General features: G+C 34.2%; 2 protein-coding genes across 4 annotated transcripts in view; one reads left to right on the top strand and one right to left on the bottom strand.

Annotated features, from left to right (window-relative positions):
• Cdc73 (cell division cycle 73) overlaps positions 1–17854 on the top strand; it is a 102108-nt gene that overhangs the window by 50750 nt on the left and 33504 nt on the right. For all 3 annotated transcript variants that reach the window (XM_063272314.1, NM_001024769.1, XM_039090729.2), the window contains 1 exon segment: positions 14804–14861. In XM_063272314.1, the coding sequence (XP_063128384.1) occupies positions 14804–14861 (58 nt within the window).
• Positions 547–9558, bottom strand: B3galt2 (Beta-1,3-galactosyltransferase 2). Its single transcript, NM_001109492.1, has 2 exons — positions 8964–9558; positions 547–4414 (listed from the first exon to the last, which is right to left on the bottom strand). The coding sequence occupies exon 2, from the start codon at positions 4290–4292 to the stop codon at positions 3024–3026; it is 1269 nt and encodes a 422-aa protein (NP_001102962.1). The 5' UTR covers positions 4293–4414; positions 8964–9558; the 3' UTR covers positions 547–3023.

Below are 17854 nucleotides of genomic sequence, written 5' to 3'. Positions count from 1 at the left end.
AAAACAACTGGGGGACCAAATGTTCTTTCCTTTCCCTTTTCTTATTTACACATAACACCTGATGCCATAAATGAGAGAAAAATGGCTGTGAAATCTGTGGGCCTGGCCAAAGAGACTAAGCAGAGAATGACAAACAGTGGGATAAGCCAGTTTTGCTTGGTTTTGTAGATCTTTTAACTTCTGTCATAAATGAAATACATAGCAGAACAGCATAATAGTGGATAAGAGCATGATCTTGGAGATGGAAGCCTTTTACTACTAGCCTTGTGATTTAATGTAATTAATCTCTTGCATGAGTCTTTTATCTTTTAGTGTTACAAGTATTGTATGAAGTAATAAGTGTACAGCACTTTTAACAGTACCAGGTACACTGCTACCACAGTCAGTAAATAGTGTGTAGTGTTGCTACTGTTGTTGTTGTTATTAATATTATAGACTTTTCGGGAATAAGGTATTTAAAAAGTTCCAATTAGGTGTATGTACTTACACTTATATGCATGAAAGACATTAAGGAAAATACAAATTATTTAAGTCATTGAAGAATTTCATTACCTCTGATTTTATTCCAAACTAATGTAAATACTGACATTTGCATTTTCCTTCTGAAATGTCTATTAACACTTTGAATATAGTGTTACACAGCTGATTCTGTAGTCTTTCCTTTTATCATGTCAATATAGTCATAGTCATTTTCAAACATTACTTACATATAAAAATTTCATAGTATGGAGGTAAACAGGATATAATTAACTAGTGAGACATTTATATAGCAGCTTGTAAAAGTGGCATTTATATTGTTGAAAATTAAATGTAAAAGTAAATTAATAAAATAATAGAATTTTTATTTAAAGTAAGTTATAGTTTTCATAGTCGCGATTTTATTGTTTAACCTAAATTTGCCTTGAACTCTCATTCTCACTGCCTTATGTTAGTATGTGCTACCCCAAAGGCAGAAGTGTACAGACTTTTGTCTGGAAGAACTTGCTGGTTTAATGCCCCCTGGGGACTCAGAGAATCATCAAATTATGATAATTTTTCAAATCAATGGAAATGGTTTTAAATTGATATCTGACATTAAGCACTTTTTTGAGAATTCTGTGTTTTGTAAGCCAGTGTTTTAAACGCAGTAATCCTATACAATTATAGGTTTTAAATATCACTTAGGGTTTTTTCTTCTTATATTTACACCCCTGTGCAGGAATACTCACAAACATACATACTTCCCATTTTCATTTTAAACTTCTGTGGTGTAAATCAGAGAGACTTGATACACTGACAGGGTCCTTGTCTTTGATCACTAGTAGTTTAGCACTGTCCTCTGTATATCTTTTTGTGAAGTAATACTGATCACTACAATTACATAGAATAAATTAAGTGAAAAATAATTATTAGCCAAGAGCTGGTGGATGTTTCATAGCTGATTGTTCATAATCATTTGGTATGGAATAGAATATTTATTAGGCTTCTTATTTAAAGACAGGGTATACATTTAATAGAAGTAGAACTCAGTGTATTACTAACAAATAAAGCTTTTTGTGCTTCACGTATGAAAGGTAATCCTTTCATACTAGATTCAGTGATTAAAAATGATTATTAGAATTCTGATAGGAGATATTCTGACTTAATTAAAATTTATAAATTTACATAGGATACAGCATTTTAAAGTTAGTGGGCTTATGTTTATTGATGTTAAAATTCATGGTAGGGCCAAACAAAATATGAGAACATTTGTGTAGCATTCTGTTTAGGGCTTTGTTGTTTACTTTTAAAATACTAATAGTACCTTGGTAAATGTGCACTAAGTATATTGTCCACTCTAAAGGCAAACAGTTATCAAACATCTGTAGCTTTCTCCCCACCACTCCCTAAATGGTATTTAATTGGTGATGCAAATATTTGTCATCTACCAAATTAAAAACCAAAGATTTGTAAACTTGGCACTATGAGAAAGAAATAAGTGCTATAAAATGATTAAAATGTTTTCTTATGTACACCTGCGCTCAGAAAATACATGTTTCCCATATGTTGCTGGTTGGCAGATATACATCTTAGAAATACATGGAACGAAATGACTGCCTGGCACCCTGTTTTCCTCCTTTGTAAGGGCAGCACACCATCGCTGTGCTGTTTCATTGCTACTTGCATTTCAGCAGGAGGAACATGACTGTGTTGACAGACATAGGAACATGACTGTGTTGACAGACATACTTGAAGTCAGGTATAGCTGAAGATAATAGAACACCCCAGAGTGTAATATTTATTCTAAAGTCATTGAAATACGGGCTTGACTCTTAATACCAATGAGGAAACAATTTATCTATTTTGATACCTTTAATAAATCATTTTATAAAAACTTGAGCCTGAGACACATTAATTTTTCACATTTATCACATCATGTCAAAATAATTTTCCCAGTGTCGATGAGTATTAATAAAAGAAATTAAAATAATTATAAATTATTTTGAATGAGAATTGCATTGTTCAAACACCTGAATGCTATAAATGAGTTTATGGAATAATGTAACTAAATCTTATTGCGTGTAGTATAAAGTTTTAGAACTCTAGCGTCAGGTCAGAAAATTTATTCTTTGCACAATTACAAAGTTCCCTTAAAATCAATAGTACTGTCTTATTTACATTTAGTTATATGGTGAAATCAAAAGTAAGTCTAGGAATCTTTTACTGTCTTCATTTCTGAACTTAAGATTTATATAGAAAATCTATGCAGATACATTGTATTGGTCCCTAGTGTAAGACTTGAACCATTTATGTATGCATGCTTCTTATTGCATGTTGATAGAGAGAATCTCCTCATACAGTTATTTAAATAGACTCTGTTGGTATACCTTTTTGTCATAATTTGTAATTGTATGAATTAGCTTATTCAGAAATTAAAAAAATAGCTTTGAATTCCTTTATGTGATGAGTTGAACTAAAACTTGTCCTATGTATGTAATCAAGTTTTTAACTATACATGCTTTAAGCAATATTTACAGATTCCACATTTGAACAAAAATAGTCTTCTAGTGTAGTTTGCGGTGCCGATACCTGCCTGCCTTTTCCTTTGCTGCGTTGACACAGGCGTTGTGCTTATTTTGTTGTAAATGATTCCAGTATTTTATCAGTTCACTAGGCTGGAACTGATGAGAGGTAATTAGGTGGCTGTATTTACAGCTTGAATAAGAAACTCGCCAGTGATTGAACACGAACTCATTGGGAGGGGGCACTGGATCAACTCTCAACTTGGCAAGACAGATCCCTACATATACATCTTCCAAGTGCAAACGACGGATACCTAAAGAAACCTTAAATATCTTTTCTGCCAGATCCCCAGAAAAAACATAACCAGTTCCTGAGCAGAAGACAGGGTAACGCTCACTTGGGTACAGGTCTGGTGGCATGTACCACTTGCTGTCTTTGTTTCTGTTAGGTGCATAGCCTCTCATTAGATACCCAGTAAAATAGTTATGTCTAGGAGGCAGGTCTGGCTTTAGTAACTTGTGTATTAAGTATTCTGTGTTGACAAACATATCACTGTCCGTTTTCATAACATATGGAGTATGTGGACAGTATGTTGCAACCCAGTTCATACCCATTAGTGTTTTAATGGTCAGATTATAGTATGTATCTAAGTATTCCTGCTGAATTATATCATGATACTGTATGCTTTCTTCTTGGATTGCATGTTGAAGATAGCCATTTAGCTTAATACTTATGCCCAACAAGAAAATCCTTGTGATTTGGATGCCAGGTGCTAAAGTTTCGTTGCCCCAAGTTTGCCGTATAGCTCTTCTTGCTTCTATTTGTCCAGGCTCTGCAGCTATTAGTAGGATTAAAAATGGACTTTTCTCTTGGCATTTTTCAGGCTCATTGATGATATATTTGAAATGGTAAGAGTTTGGATGTCCAGTACCCTTTTCATTATAAATGCTTCCGTTGGCGCTGAGAGTGTTCTCTAGTCCTGTAACTCCTTGTGGTGATAGCTCTGTGTTGTTGGAGTTAGTTGCTGTCTGAGGCCGCAAAGTCTGAGGAACTACTTCTTTCCAGATGTTCCGAAGGGAGCTTTGATTCGTCTCAGTTTTTGTAGAACGAAATCCTCGGAAAGTGTATGTCACAGGATTTTCTTTGAATCCTGGTCTACCTGGTAACCAGTCATGATGATTGAAAAACAAAAACATAGCAAAAAGAAACACTAGAGAAAGTACACCCATAAGGTGAGTCCGGAACAGAGACCTTTTAGCATTCCAGCTCATTTTTGCAAAGCAGCAGTGTCTTCTCCTCCACTGAAGCATGTTGTAAATATCCAGTAATAGTAGCAGATGTATGTGGCCAAAAACACTGTTGTTGCTTCCTGAATCAATACTGTTCTTGACTCATCATTTTCTGGTTCAGTTACATGTCCCTCGACGTCATTCTATAAAGATATGAAGCATAATGGTTTACAAAATGCAAAATGTTGCAAATTGCCTTAAAAAGGCAGCTAGTAAAAGAACCCTTTTAAGCTGAGGAAAAAGAGGATCAGGCAGTATAAAGTCACTGACAAGATTATGTCTTTAAAAGTAGTGCAATGAACACTCGGAAGGTAAGTGACAGATTAATTTTATTTTACTCACTTGGTGATCTTGGTAGCTCTGCTCGTCTGCTCCTTTGACCTACAGTGTTTTAATGTTGTGTCATGTAGACAGGAAGAATGCTTTTAGATTTCTGACAAAGGCTCTGTAGAGGGCCTTCAGAACAGATGGAGCACTTACTGACATTAATTAAAATTGATTCGACAGACCATGGCAGTATGGTACACAGTCAGTGGCCTTTTTTGGAAAATGGACATGTATTGGTTTTGGGACAGACGGTGTGAGTTTAATTGTGGCAGAGTTCGGTTAGTTACAGTACACTGCTAGGCATGTTTCCAGTGGACCCCCTGTTTTGAAAAGTCAGTGAGAAGATACACCTGTCAAAATTAATTTTTAGGGTCCAGTGATTTTAGTGTGAGATTTTTAGACAGCAATAAATGATTAACATTTTACACTACTTTACTAATTTTAACCATCCACGTTAAATAGGATGTATTCAGGATATCAGTTTTATTGGCGAAGGGTATGCATTTTGCAGTTTTTCTGGACTTCTTGAAAAATATAGGCAATAGCTCCTACTATTGTGATCTGCTTTAAATTCTACTTTCCACAAAAAAAACATTTTAAAATATTCTTGAATTATACTTTTTTGCATAATCTTCAACAACAGAAATTGTTTAAAAATTTAAGTCCTTATAGTAGCATAACACTGACAGTCCTAGATTTTTCCGAAGTTTTAAGTGGCTCAAAAGAAATTAGTAATGCCTCTTTGTCAAAACTGGCTGTTTTGCAAGGGGCTTTTCACCATAGAATAAACCTTATTTGTATTTGCAATCCCTCCCCCCTTTTCCTATTCATAGGTGTTTCTAGATGAAGAAGTTGGGGTTGGGAGGGTCATAGAAGTCATTTGAATTCCAATAGATGGTATTCTGAGAAATAGAGACACGCATCTAGTTTTGATTTTTTTTTCAGTTCTTAAAAAAAAAAAAAGCCAAAGTAGAAGTCATTTATATAGTCATTGATTTTGAGAATGTTATTATTAAATTCTTTTGATCAAGAAGTGATTTTTCTATTATTCAGTGAAATAATTTCTTTAAAAAAGGAAGTCAACTTATTTCAAATTTTATGTGTAAATGCTTGTGCTTATTTATCTTACGATAATGATCTACTTATGATAGCAGTTTGGCTTAACATCGACACGAATGCATTTGAAAAGTAATAGAATTTACAAGTAAGTTCTCAAAAAATTGAGTGATTGTAGCATAAAATTTACACACCTTTCAGTTACTGCTTGAAAGTCTTAGGTGACTATGAATGAAGTACTATTCTAGTAACAACCACTAGGAGGAGCAAGTAGGTGGGAATTTGAACAGATTTCTAATGTGTAACAGGCACTAAGCTTTGATCTTGTTTCTGAAAATGAATGGTGCTTTTAGTGATTAGGCTATATCTCAAACCTAAAAAAGTATTTAATATCTCTCTCTCTCTCTCTCTCTCTCTCTCTCTCTCTCTCTCTCCTCTCTCTCTCCTCTCTCTCTCTCTCTCTCTCTCTCTCTCACACACACACACACACACAAGTAGTAGTTTTTAAACAATCTAGTTTGCTCTTAGTTTTATTTACATGAATTTAAATCTTACAGTATGATATAAAGATCAAAGCTATTACATTCTTTGCAACATGGTTTCTATATGACATGAGTTCGAAATTACAGAGCTTCACGACCTGATTTAGAAATGATTTTTCTTGTCTGCACTTATAACTAGATGGCATTCTATTTAAAGCAGAAAACTATTTTAAAGAGTGCATATGAAAATTACATTACGTGGTAGATACTAATGACATACCCTCACCTCATAATGAGGCTAGTGGGTTTTACAGGGTTATGTATGTAAATTTTCAAAAGAAGTTACTTTGGAAAGTTCATTTGATCTGTATCAAGTATTACAAATACAAACATCAATTTTGTGTTGATATAACAGTACTTAGAAAGAACATGGCTGAAGTCAAGTCATTCAGATACTTTAAAAGTGCAAACTTTGTTAAAGGAAAACAGTTCAAAATGAATTAAATTCAAGGTCAGATATTTAATGAATGGATAGAAGGGCTTAAAGGAATGAAGTATTGAAGTACGATACATTGTTTACAAGAAAAGAAGTATCCCTGAAGTGATACTCCGAAGTGTTTTAATATTACAGAAATATTACAAATTTTAATCTATAAGATAAAAACCACACTTAAATTATTATAATTAAAACAAAAGAGATCTATTTTTAAAAAATCGACTTTAAAGACATGGCAAAATTAACTTAGTTTTGTGCTTATTTTCAAGAACTAATATTCAACAATTTAATTATAATTTAGTGTATATTCATAAGTGGCTCTATTACGATTTTATAAGATGGTGGTACATATTAATTTAAGTTTTACGAGAATCATGTGTTTGTAAGCATTAATGTAGGAGGGCTTGGAATCCCTGTACAAATAGACCTATTTGATAAATTCCCATTGATAAATGAAACTCTCATACTCAGATTTAAATTCTTCTTTTTAAAGTTTCCAGGATAGAAATCTGTCTCTCTTTGTGTCTCTGTCTGTCTGTCTATCTATCTATCTGTCTGTCTGCCTGTCTGTCTCTATCTCTGTGTGTGTGTGTGTGTGTGTGTTTAAAAAGAAAGTAAAATTGCTGTAACTATTTCTCCTTTTGTTAGATGATAAAATTATTCACAGGTTAATGCCTGTTGAATATTAGTTCTTGAAAATAAAGACAAAACTAATGAGTTAAAATTTTGCCCTATCTTTTAATAGATTTTCTTTTTTAAAAAATAGATCTTTTCTGTTTTATTTATAATTTAAGTGTGTTTTTATATCTTATAGATTGAAATTTGTAAGGGTGTTACTAATAAATGTTTCCTCCTGTAGAGTTTCTGTCCTTTGATTTTTAAAAGTTGATATAAATATATTAGTTGTTTTTTAAAGCAGTCCCAGATTTAAATGAAGGTTTGATAAGAAAAACTTGTATACTTTTGCTTTGAAATGTTTAGTTTTTAAAGCTTCTTAATTTCTAATCTAGATACCAAGAGAGACTGGATTTTTAAAACCATGTTTGATTTAATTTAGTTTCTGATTTTAATCTTTATCAGAATAATGATACTTAGTTATGATTGGGAATTGATTTGATACACAACAAGGTCTAATACAGTCATTTAATCTTAATTTTATGACACAGTGCTTTTATAGATTTACAGTTTTTTGCTTTTTGTGATTGTTAATAGCATAGTAAGTTTTATGAAAGTGAGAGGAAGAATCAAAATACATAAAAGGTTTATAAAATTTTAGGAATATCTTTGAGTTCTTCAGCCCTGAGTTATTCCTCTAAAATTGATTGTCCCCAGAATAGTTTATTTCTGTCCTACAGACACATGGAGAGGCAGTAGGCAGGTCATTATTACATGTAAATAAAGGCTAGAAACCAACTATTGATATTATTTGACCTTATTTTGACCATTATTAATGGGTATTTCATATTCAACTATTTTATGCTAGATTTTTAATTTCACTTTTCTAATTACTTCCATAAATAGTCTTACATTTGATTATTTAGAATCACTCTGTCTGTTATTTAAAGGCTCCCTGTTTCACAAATGTATCTAGAGCAACTATTGATAATCTCTTTGTTTAATGTTGTATTCATTGATACTGTAATAAGATGTGATTGACTACTGTGGTGGTGTTATGCTTGGCATAAACTCACTAACGTTTTAATCTGATGGCTAATGTTGTAACTTGTAGTATCTTCTTGTAGCCCAGTAACACTTAAAATCTGCCGATGTCCTCCTGAATTCTGTTTGCTGTCTCTATCTGAAGAGATAGATATTAGAAGATATTACTATGAACTGTTAAGATTTTGTTTTGAAGGGATCTTTCCAAAAAGATCTCAAGATATTAAGATCATATTTTATGGTACTTAATATAATTTTACTCCACTGTCTCTAGATAACCATTATGAAGAATGTGCTTTAATTTATTAGATAAGGAATCAATTTGACCTAATTTGCTTAAGAATTGCTTTTTTTTAAAGGTCTAGAGAGCTCTTTTTTTTTTTCCTTTTTCGTTTAATTTCTCAGAGAACCTTTTCAGTAAATCTAGTTACTATTTGATTTTCCTCTTAATGTTACAGTGCTGCTGAATTACTCCCAGCTACATATTTAATTGAATAAAGCAATGTCAGCTTGTTTAGTAGAAAAGGCAAATTTAAAATCATGTATTTAGAAACCTATCATAGTTTCAAGGGCAGTGAACTGTATGAACTTGTTTATCAAGTGTATTAGTGCCTGTAGGGTTATGAAATTAAAACACATTTAATGAGCATCGTACACAAGACAGCAACATACCTTTCTTTCTTGGTCAGACCACTTAGATGGAGGAGATTATGTCTACTGAAAATACTTTTGGCACACCATCACTTCAGCAGAAACGATGCTATCGAACATGCGCACATCCCCCAACAGTCTGCCTCCTGTGATTGCTTTTCACAGTATCCAAAGTGTCCATCTGTCAGGGTGTCTTCAAGTTACCCTGCTTGTTCATATGTCTGTATCCAGTCTTCAGAGATTTTTCCTTTCTTTCATTTTCTCTTTCATTAAACAAAAGAGCTGTAGTTGTCTGTTGTATTTGGTGCACAGTTGACTCTTTCCGACAGTTGATGCATTGAAGTCTTTACATCTGCTGTATTCCCGGCTGGACAATGCAGTGCTGTATTCTCTCCTCAGTATCCATATTTCTAGTAATAGCGCTGAGCTGCAATGTAAAGCAGCAGAGCTGGGTTTAGTGTTTCAGTTGTATTGGGAGGAAAAAAAGGTTTTGCCTCTCTCCGTCGTGGTTGCCTGGCAGCTGCAGGAAGGATTTTTTGAGCAGTTTTCCTGGGGTTTTGGTCTGTAATGTGAAATGCACGGTTCTTCTGTGCTGCACAGGCAGGCAGCAGTTTAAATGTGGGCTTGACAGATGCTGTCTCTGACAGAGCAGAATTTAACGTCACTGCTTGGCTGAGTCCCACGTGATTGTTTGCGTTCATTTTGACTAAGAACCCAAGGTAGGGAAAAGCTTAGAAATCTTCCTTCTATGTGATACATTATATTTATTCAGAACAAATACAAGTATTAAGATGAAATGGAGGTTATGTTTTTTTTAAATCTTTATTTGAACTTATACACAGGCTTTTTAAGTATTTTCTGTATTGATGGTGGCTTTTATGTTTCTTACAAGCTTTTGTAGAACAGAAGTAATAAAAGCCTATACGTGTAAGTTGGTGTAAATTAACTCTTTCAGTGCAGTCCTGCTCTTCAAGCTTTTGTCTAATTTTTCTGATTTTCTAGTTTAGTTAAAACTCATTCATTATCTATTGTCTGTTACTTAGTTTTCCTCCCCTGTTTTCTACAGCTTACCTAAGTCAGGTGCCTTGGATTACTTAATATTGTGATACTGCCCACGTCTTTGCTCTGTACAGTTTTTATTGTTCTTGAAAGTAGTAAAGTTAATTTTAAATCACTATCTTGTTATCAACATTAAAGTTTTCTCATGTAAAATTATGTGTATCACAGAATTAAAAATGATAAAGTAGGTATAACAAACATATATAGATTTTCTTGATGATTGGTAAGTAGTTCTATAGAATTGATTACATTTTGACTAAAACCTTAGGTAGAGACAGCCTTGGAACATTTGCTTGTGTATATACTTGTATGTCTTGCAGATGTGTGTTTAAGTATAGTGATGAGCTTGAGTTCATTGCTTCTAATAAAGTTTGATACTTTAAGAAGTGGTTTAGTAAAATGCCATCAAACAGGTTTTTTAAGCATTAGAGACTGAAATCGTTCTCTGGTATACTTACCTACGTGACTGGGCACTTGGGCTTTTTTTTTTTTTTTTTCTCTTAAGAGAGCACTGGGGCAGGTATTTTTATACTTGTTTTTATGGCCATAACTAACATTTCCCCTCTGATATTCTAGAGACAGTAACTATATAGTTTTAGAGTTTATGGTATATATTTTAGGGATACAGACTCCATCCATTTTCACAGACCATGATATATTATTTCAGATGAATAAAAATCATATTTCCTCTAATAGTTATTCAATTACTTGTCTTCATGTGCTGCTTACGTGGTTTAGGTGTATTCTATGACTGTCCTAGTTTGTGTCTTACACCCCCTAGAAATGATAGAAGAGTAAGAAAGAAGGAAGAAAGAGAACTATGAGGAGAAATTTAATCTTAGAACTTTGAAGTAGAAGTGACCTTTTTAATATCAGTGATTCCTAATATTGGAGCTTAACTGAGGTTAGAGGTCTTTACAATTATTCCAAATTGTTTATCCCAAATTAGGTTGAGTGATAAGTACCTGAGTTGGTTGTAAATGATATTTCTTTATGATAGAGTAATAATAGCTATTTTATAGATGAGGAACTGGTACCCAGAGTTCTGCAATAATTAACCTAAACACAATTGCTGATGGGAAAGAGGGTTAGTTCAGAATTTCGGAATAGTATTATTTAAAATTTTAAGATCTGAATTCCTATAATTTATTCTTAAACATTATACTACATGCAAATATTGACATAGTACCCCAGGAATCATTAATGGAATTCTGAAGGTATTTTGACTTTTTTCATTAAATGTTAACATCACACTGCTATATGCTAACATGTACATTAAGGCACAGCTTATTAATTATTGGTGATATGTGGATTTCTGAATACATTTTTCATTTTTCTAGGGAAGGAAAAAATAACTATTCTGCATTATTTTTAATATATTTTAAGTCTATCTTTTGATGAAACTGAGAGCAGAAGAATGCTAATAAGTTCTCTGCTTCCGACCTACATCCCTCACAATAGGTTTCTTTAATGTTTATTAATAGCTGTACAGGTAGTTATACAGTGAGACATTTTATACAATGTGTAGTAGTCATCTTAGAACAACTGGCATATTATACATCACCTCTGAGATGGCCTTTTTTTTGGTACTGAATTGGGTTTATTATGGATCTCAATTACTAAGGGCTTTATGGATAACTCAATTATGATTCCTGTCTATGTTGGGTTCAAGCATGAATTCCCCACCTGTGAGCTTTTTTTTTTTTATCCTACTGCTTGCTATGGAGCAAGTGTTTATATGACAAGAAGATTTCTAATATTGGTCACCAGGTATAGTGTGTGTCAGACATAGTATTCATATACACAGTAAGCAAGAATTTAAATCAAATTATAATTGATATCTGTACTGTTTTCTTAAAATTTAAGATATTATATGAAAGCTTATGATATAGAAAAATAGTAGCAACGAGATAAACTTTTCTTTAGTGATGTTTCCTAAGGACTTCAGGTTTCCATGCAAGAGAAATGGTAAAAATATATTATGTTACAACCTTGTAAAATTGTTTTTAGTCTAGTTTCTTTTAAATCTGAATTCTGTGGTTAAACTAACTCCATAAATGTGGCAGATTTCTTTGTCAAATTCTGCAAACTGACAGTTGTCTTGCTAGGTTTTATACTTAAAAGTGGTGAACAAGTATTGCTTACATAAGTTTGCTTTTATTTTTTATAAAACATGACTGAGGGGGGGAAAAGGTATTCATTACTTTGGACATTTTGACCCAAGCTACCCAACTGGTTTATATTGTTGTTGTTTGTTTATTCTTTTTGTTTTAGAGTTTTCCTAGACATGTCTATAGTTAACCCTTAAAGTATTGAAATTAGTAGAAGGGGTTTATAATGCTCCTTAATTTCTCATTTCTCCTAAACACACAAAAAGTGTTGCTTATTCATGGAGTTACTGGTTCTGAGTGGTTTGCATGATATGAAATAACAGTAACTTTGGGAATCATTTGTTTATTGTTAGGTGTATCGTTCCATCATGTATCTTTGATTTTAAAAAGATTGACAATAAATGGGGGTAGAACACTTCAAACCCTGAGCTATTGCAGTTGAAGGGAGCTATAAATCCAGTCTGGCCTGCATTGGTCTCCTATCTGTTTGTGTTTTGGTGTGGCTCCTATATTTGATTGTTACAGCTCATGTAAAGAATTACTTTTTCATTTCAGTACTATTTTCTTAAACAGGTCTGATTTTCATCATGTTTATTTGAAAATTACTATTTGACATAGTTTTCTAGGGACTAGATATTAATCACCACTAATTTCTTAGCTCCAGCTAACTAGCATCAGTTGTCCCAATAGTCCCTTCTATATTCTGGACTCTTAAGGCCAATGCTACATGGCCAGAGCTGCCTCTGCTGCTTGCTGCAGCTGGAAAATAGACTGCCTTGTTCTATTACATTATCACCAGTTTTCTGTTTTCCAAGTCCTTCACTGTCTAAGCTTGGTTGTCCTGGAACCTGCTCTGTAGATTGACCTTGAAGTCACAGATCTGCATGACTTTGTCACGTGGATGCTGGGATTAAATATGTGTACTATCACACCTGCACCTTAGCTTTTCTCTACTTGAACTTGGTCTGTACCAGACTGGCCTTGAACTCAGAGGTCTGGTTGCCTCTGCTTCCTGGGATTAAAGGCATGTACTACTGTGCCTGAACCTAAGCCTTTCATGGCCACTATTCCCCAAGATCTGGATCAAAGCTTGTGTCTTCCTTTTATGGAGTGTAGTTCATTCCAGATTAAAAGTTCAAATGAGAGCAATAACAAGATAATAATAATGCCTAGATATAACTATTTATTGTTCAATGGCAAATTCATAAACAGCCAATTTAGCTAGGTGAGATTTTATCCCAAAGTCACCACACTCTTAATCTGTTTACCTCCTTGAACATAGGATTCAGCACCATTCTACTTTGTGGGGTAGGGGTGCGGGGGGCACAGTGCCCCTTTATTCTTTGAACCATACATTTTGTACTTTTATTTTTGAGGCTTGCTCATTTTCACCAAAAGGCTCTTCATAAAAGCAAACTTTAGTAACCACATAACAGAATTTATGCCAGGCTGTTTTGAGACTACCTTTGTCAAAGCAATTAATCTAAATCTCTTCATCTTTAACCTCAGACAGACTCCTTAGACAATGGGGAAAAACAACCACATTCTTCACCAAAATATCATAAGAACCAGTCTCTTGGCCATGTATAAAATTTTTCCATTTTCCTTTGAATCCTTTGGAACCAGGCTTTTATAGTTCAAATAACCCTCAACAACAAATTCTTCTATATTCCTGCTGCTTTCCTAATCCAAAGGCCCCAAATCCATATTCTTCCAAACAAAAGCGTGATCAGGCCTAACACAGCAATACCCTACTCCTGGTTCCAATTTCTGTCTTAGTTAGTGTTTCATTGCTATGAGGAGACACTATGACCATGGTACTCTTATAAAGATAACATTGAATTGGGACTGGCTTACAGTTCAGAGGTTCAGTCCATTATCCTGGCAGGAGCATGGCAGTGGCCAGGCAGGCAGACATGGCAATGGAGGAGCTGAGAGTTCTACCTCTTGTTCCAAAGGCAGCTAGAAGACACACCTCCTAATAGTGTCACTCCCTGAGCCAAGCATATTCAAACCACCACAGGGTTATTACATCTTTTTAACTTGAGATTATGTGTTACCCATTTTGGCATTTTTAGAGGAAAAAGGTTAGGGTTGACTTTAAAATACATTAGGATATGTCTAATGTCTACATGGCCTTAAGCTTGATCCCCAGCCCTTCATTGAATATAGGCTTCAAATTTACAAAAGTCAAGTAATACCATTTTTGAAAATACTATTTTTTTAGCAATTAAACAAATCATTAAAAGTATTACTCCCTTTAGAAGTTGTTTATTGGTAACACTGTTCATTTCACTAGTATACCTTCTTTTAAAATAAAATAAAAAATAAGGAGGGCTTTTGTTTGCTTGTTTGTTTTGCCTCATAGTTTTAGGGTCTATTTTGTCAAGATAGACTGCCACCTCCAGCAGCTCTGGCTATGACACTGATAAATTTTTTAGGGGTAGGGACTTTTTCAGATCGAATTTCATATGTTGCTCAGAATGGCCTACAACTCAACTACACGCAACAGCCTTCCTGTCTTAGCCTCTTATTAAATATTTTATTTAATTTTATTTTTTAAACTTAAAGGCCTTGGCCAAATGGGAAAATAACTCAATGGGAGAGCTTTATGAGATCTTTTTAAAGTGTTTTATTGTTATTTAAATGAACTTTGATGTGATTTCATACATCACTTTTTATCTTTTAAAGGAAGGTGCATCTGCCCGTAAGACTCAAACTCCTGCAGCCCAGCCTGTACCTAGACCAGGTAAAAAAATATATAACTTTGATTTTTTTTTTTTGTTAGATAGTCATGTTTTTGATGTATAGTAATCAGAAGAAAACATTGTTTTGCTTAAAATACACCAAAAGGCCATTTCTCTTCCTTGCTGATTTTAGTCATCAGCATTCCGTAAGCAAGCCTTAAACTGTGGTGATATGTACAAAATGCTTATTAAAGTTTGGCCAGCATCGTTAACCTTTTTATTCATAGCAAAAAAACATAAAGAAGTTAAAATGTATAGTTTTACAGAATCTTTAAAATCTATATTTTCAATGTTCTTTACTGGACTATATTTTGCTCAGTTTGAGATAAAAACTTGATTACTTATTTGTTTACGTCACAAAATATCTGGCAGAAGCAACTTATAGAAGGAAGGATTTATTTTCATTCAGAATTTAAAGGTACATCAAGGGAAGTTACTGAGGCAGGAGCTTGAGGAAGCCGATTGCATCCGTGGTCAGAAGCAGAGGGAGAGTAATAGTTAAGCTTCGTTAGCTCTCTCCTGTTCACGTAGTAAGGGATCCTAGCACCCGAAGTAATGCCACCTACATTCAAGATGACTCTCTCCCTGGATTAATGTGATTTAGATAATCTGTCACAGACATTTCCAACGGCTAATCTAATCTAGACAGTCTCAGACATGACTGGAAGCTTGTGTCTTAGGTGATTCTAGGTCCTGTCAAGTTGATAGTCAAGATCATAGAAATCATAAGAGATAAAATCATAAGAAATAAGCTATGTGACTCTATAACAGTAACATAGAAACTTACACCATGAAGGACATTTTGTGTAATTGAGTAATTTGATGTAGTAGAAGAGTTAAAGTATATTTTTATGATATTTTTGTTTTTCGTTAAGGTTTGTTTCAAAGGCTATATGTATTTATTTAACAGTTCTTTGTTCTATGTTCATGATCTTCTATGCCAAATTGGATTATTTTCCCTATAGAAGTTTAGCATGGCTGCTGAGCATGTAGACGATCTCTATCACTTCTAAAAATGGTTGCTAGGCAAGGTTACTATTGAAGTGTTTTAGAGTTTGTCTGTTCTTCTTGTTACCTAAAAATCAATTTTTGTTCATTCATGTAAACACTAATGGTATATATTTCTACTGCTTCTATGTAATCATGGCCAGAATTGGATAAGCTAAAGAGCACTTTCCTAGGAAGAAGCAAAGAAGAATAAATAGGAGTGACAGATGATGATGGGTTCAGAGAGCAGTGTCCCGGATGGTAGCTGCATTAGAGAGGAGTTATACACATTTTTACAGTGGAAGGATATGAAGTTGTGTTTGTCAGTCTAATGAAGAACATATAAGAGATATAGAAATGACAAGGTAAAACAAAAAAATCACCTTAAGGAGTTTCTTCATTTTATATTCTGTGAATTAATATGAACTTATTTTGTAGTTTCTTGAAATCAGTATGCAACACAAAGGCCGTAGGAGGAAGTTATTGATTTACTCAGAGGGGTGTGTGTGTGTGTGTGTAGAAATGGACCTTAAGGGGTGTTGGTATTTGAATGTGAAATATCTCAATAGTTTCATGTGCCTGAATACTTACTTCCCAACCTAGTGATGCTATTTGGGAAAGTTGGGAAAGCTTCACGAGTGTTGGAAAGGCACTGGGGATGGCCTGGAGGCTTTCTATCCTGGCTCCACATTGTGTTTACCTCCTGCTTCCTCCTCCTCCATGCCTCCCTTTCCTGCTGTCATGGCTGTCCTGCAGTGATGGGCTGTGTTTCTTTGGAACTGTAAACCAAAGTAGACCCCTTTTCCCTTAGGCTGTCTTTGTCAATTTTTATGTTTGTGAGCTTGTGTGTATGTACACTGTGCATTCCACAGAGCACATACACAAGTTAGAGGACAGTTTAGGGGAGTTGTTTCTCTTTGTACTCTGAGTTCTGCTCATTGTACTTAGGTTGTTAGGTTTGGTAGCAGGCACCTTTTTCTGATGAGCCATCTTGCCCATCAGTCTTTGTCCAGGGTAGATTGTCAGAAAAAAGGTTAGTTATGAAAAGAAGAGGGTTTTCACAATCCAATGTGAAGTATCGGGTTCTGAAATTTCTAACTCTTAGTCTCTTACCCTGCTTTTTCATGTGTCTTACCCAAGTCCACTGAAGTTTTACCTAATAGAAGAAATTGTCTAAACTAAGCGTCTTATAATGTCTTAGATATGCCCCCGCCCTCCTGCCCTCCCTCCCTTCCTTCCAGAGTCACGGTATTTATTTTTGTGAATACTTTGGTTCTATGTAAATGCTTGTTACATGGCATTTCCCAGTATGGAGGGGTATTGTTTAATATTTGACATGTTCATTTGCTGTGTTTGGTTGGAGGCCAGCTCTGGCAGTGTGTTCAGCAATCCAAGGAGGAAAAGGTGGGTTTGGCAACTATGTATGTAAAGCAGGCACACACTAATACACTTGAGGGATGAACTACCATGGCACCAGCAACTTGATTTTTTTTCTCCCACAGCTTTTATCCCCCCAGCAAAATCTTTCAAGCACTATAAAAATTACAATTATATTCCATTTTTCTTTAAGTAAATGATTACAATGAGTATAACTTTAAACACAACAACAAAAACAAACAAACATGTTCCCCAACACCCTTACATGATTAAACGTTTTACATTTTACAGGCAAAAATCAAATTAATCCTAAGAACCACTATATTCTTGTCTAAGCAAAGTATAAGTAAGCAAGGTATTTTTAGGCAGTTCTCTTACTGGCAGGCTGAAATTTGCAGTTACAAAGAAAGGATCAATCATTTTATTATTTATCTTAAAAGGTAATCTTATAAAAAAATTCTAAAAGTATCACAAATCTAAACTTTTATATATATAAAAAGCAATCAGTCATTTCCACTTTAAATTGAGAATGTGTACCTACATATTACCATTTTTTTTATTAAATCATATCAGGAAGTCAAGGGCAAGAATGGGTACAAGAAATTAATCATGGCTTTGCCCCCATCCTAGC

This window comes from Rattus norvegicus, chromosome 13, assembly GCF_036323735.1.
Source record: "Rattus norvegicus strain BN/NHsdMcwi chromosome 13, GRCr8, whole genome shotgun sequence".
Taxonomy (NCBI): Eukaryota; Metazoa; Chordata; class Mammalia; order Rodentia; family Muridae; genus Rattus; species Rattus norvegicus.
The sequence above is the reverse complement of the archived record's forward strand: the minus strand, read 5'-3'. Positions and strand labels throughout refer to the sequence as shown.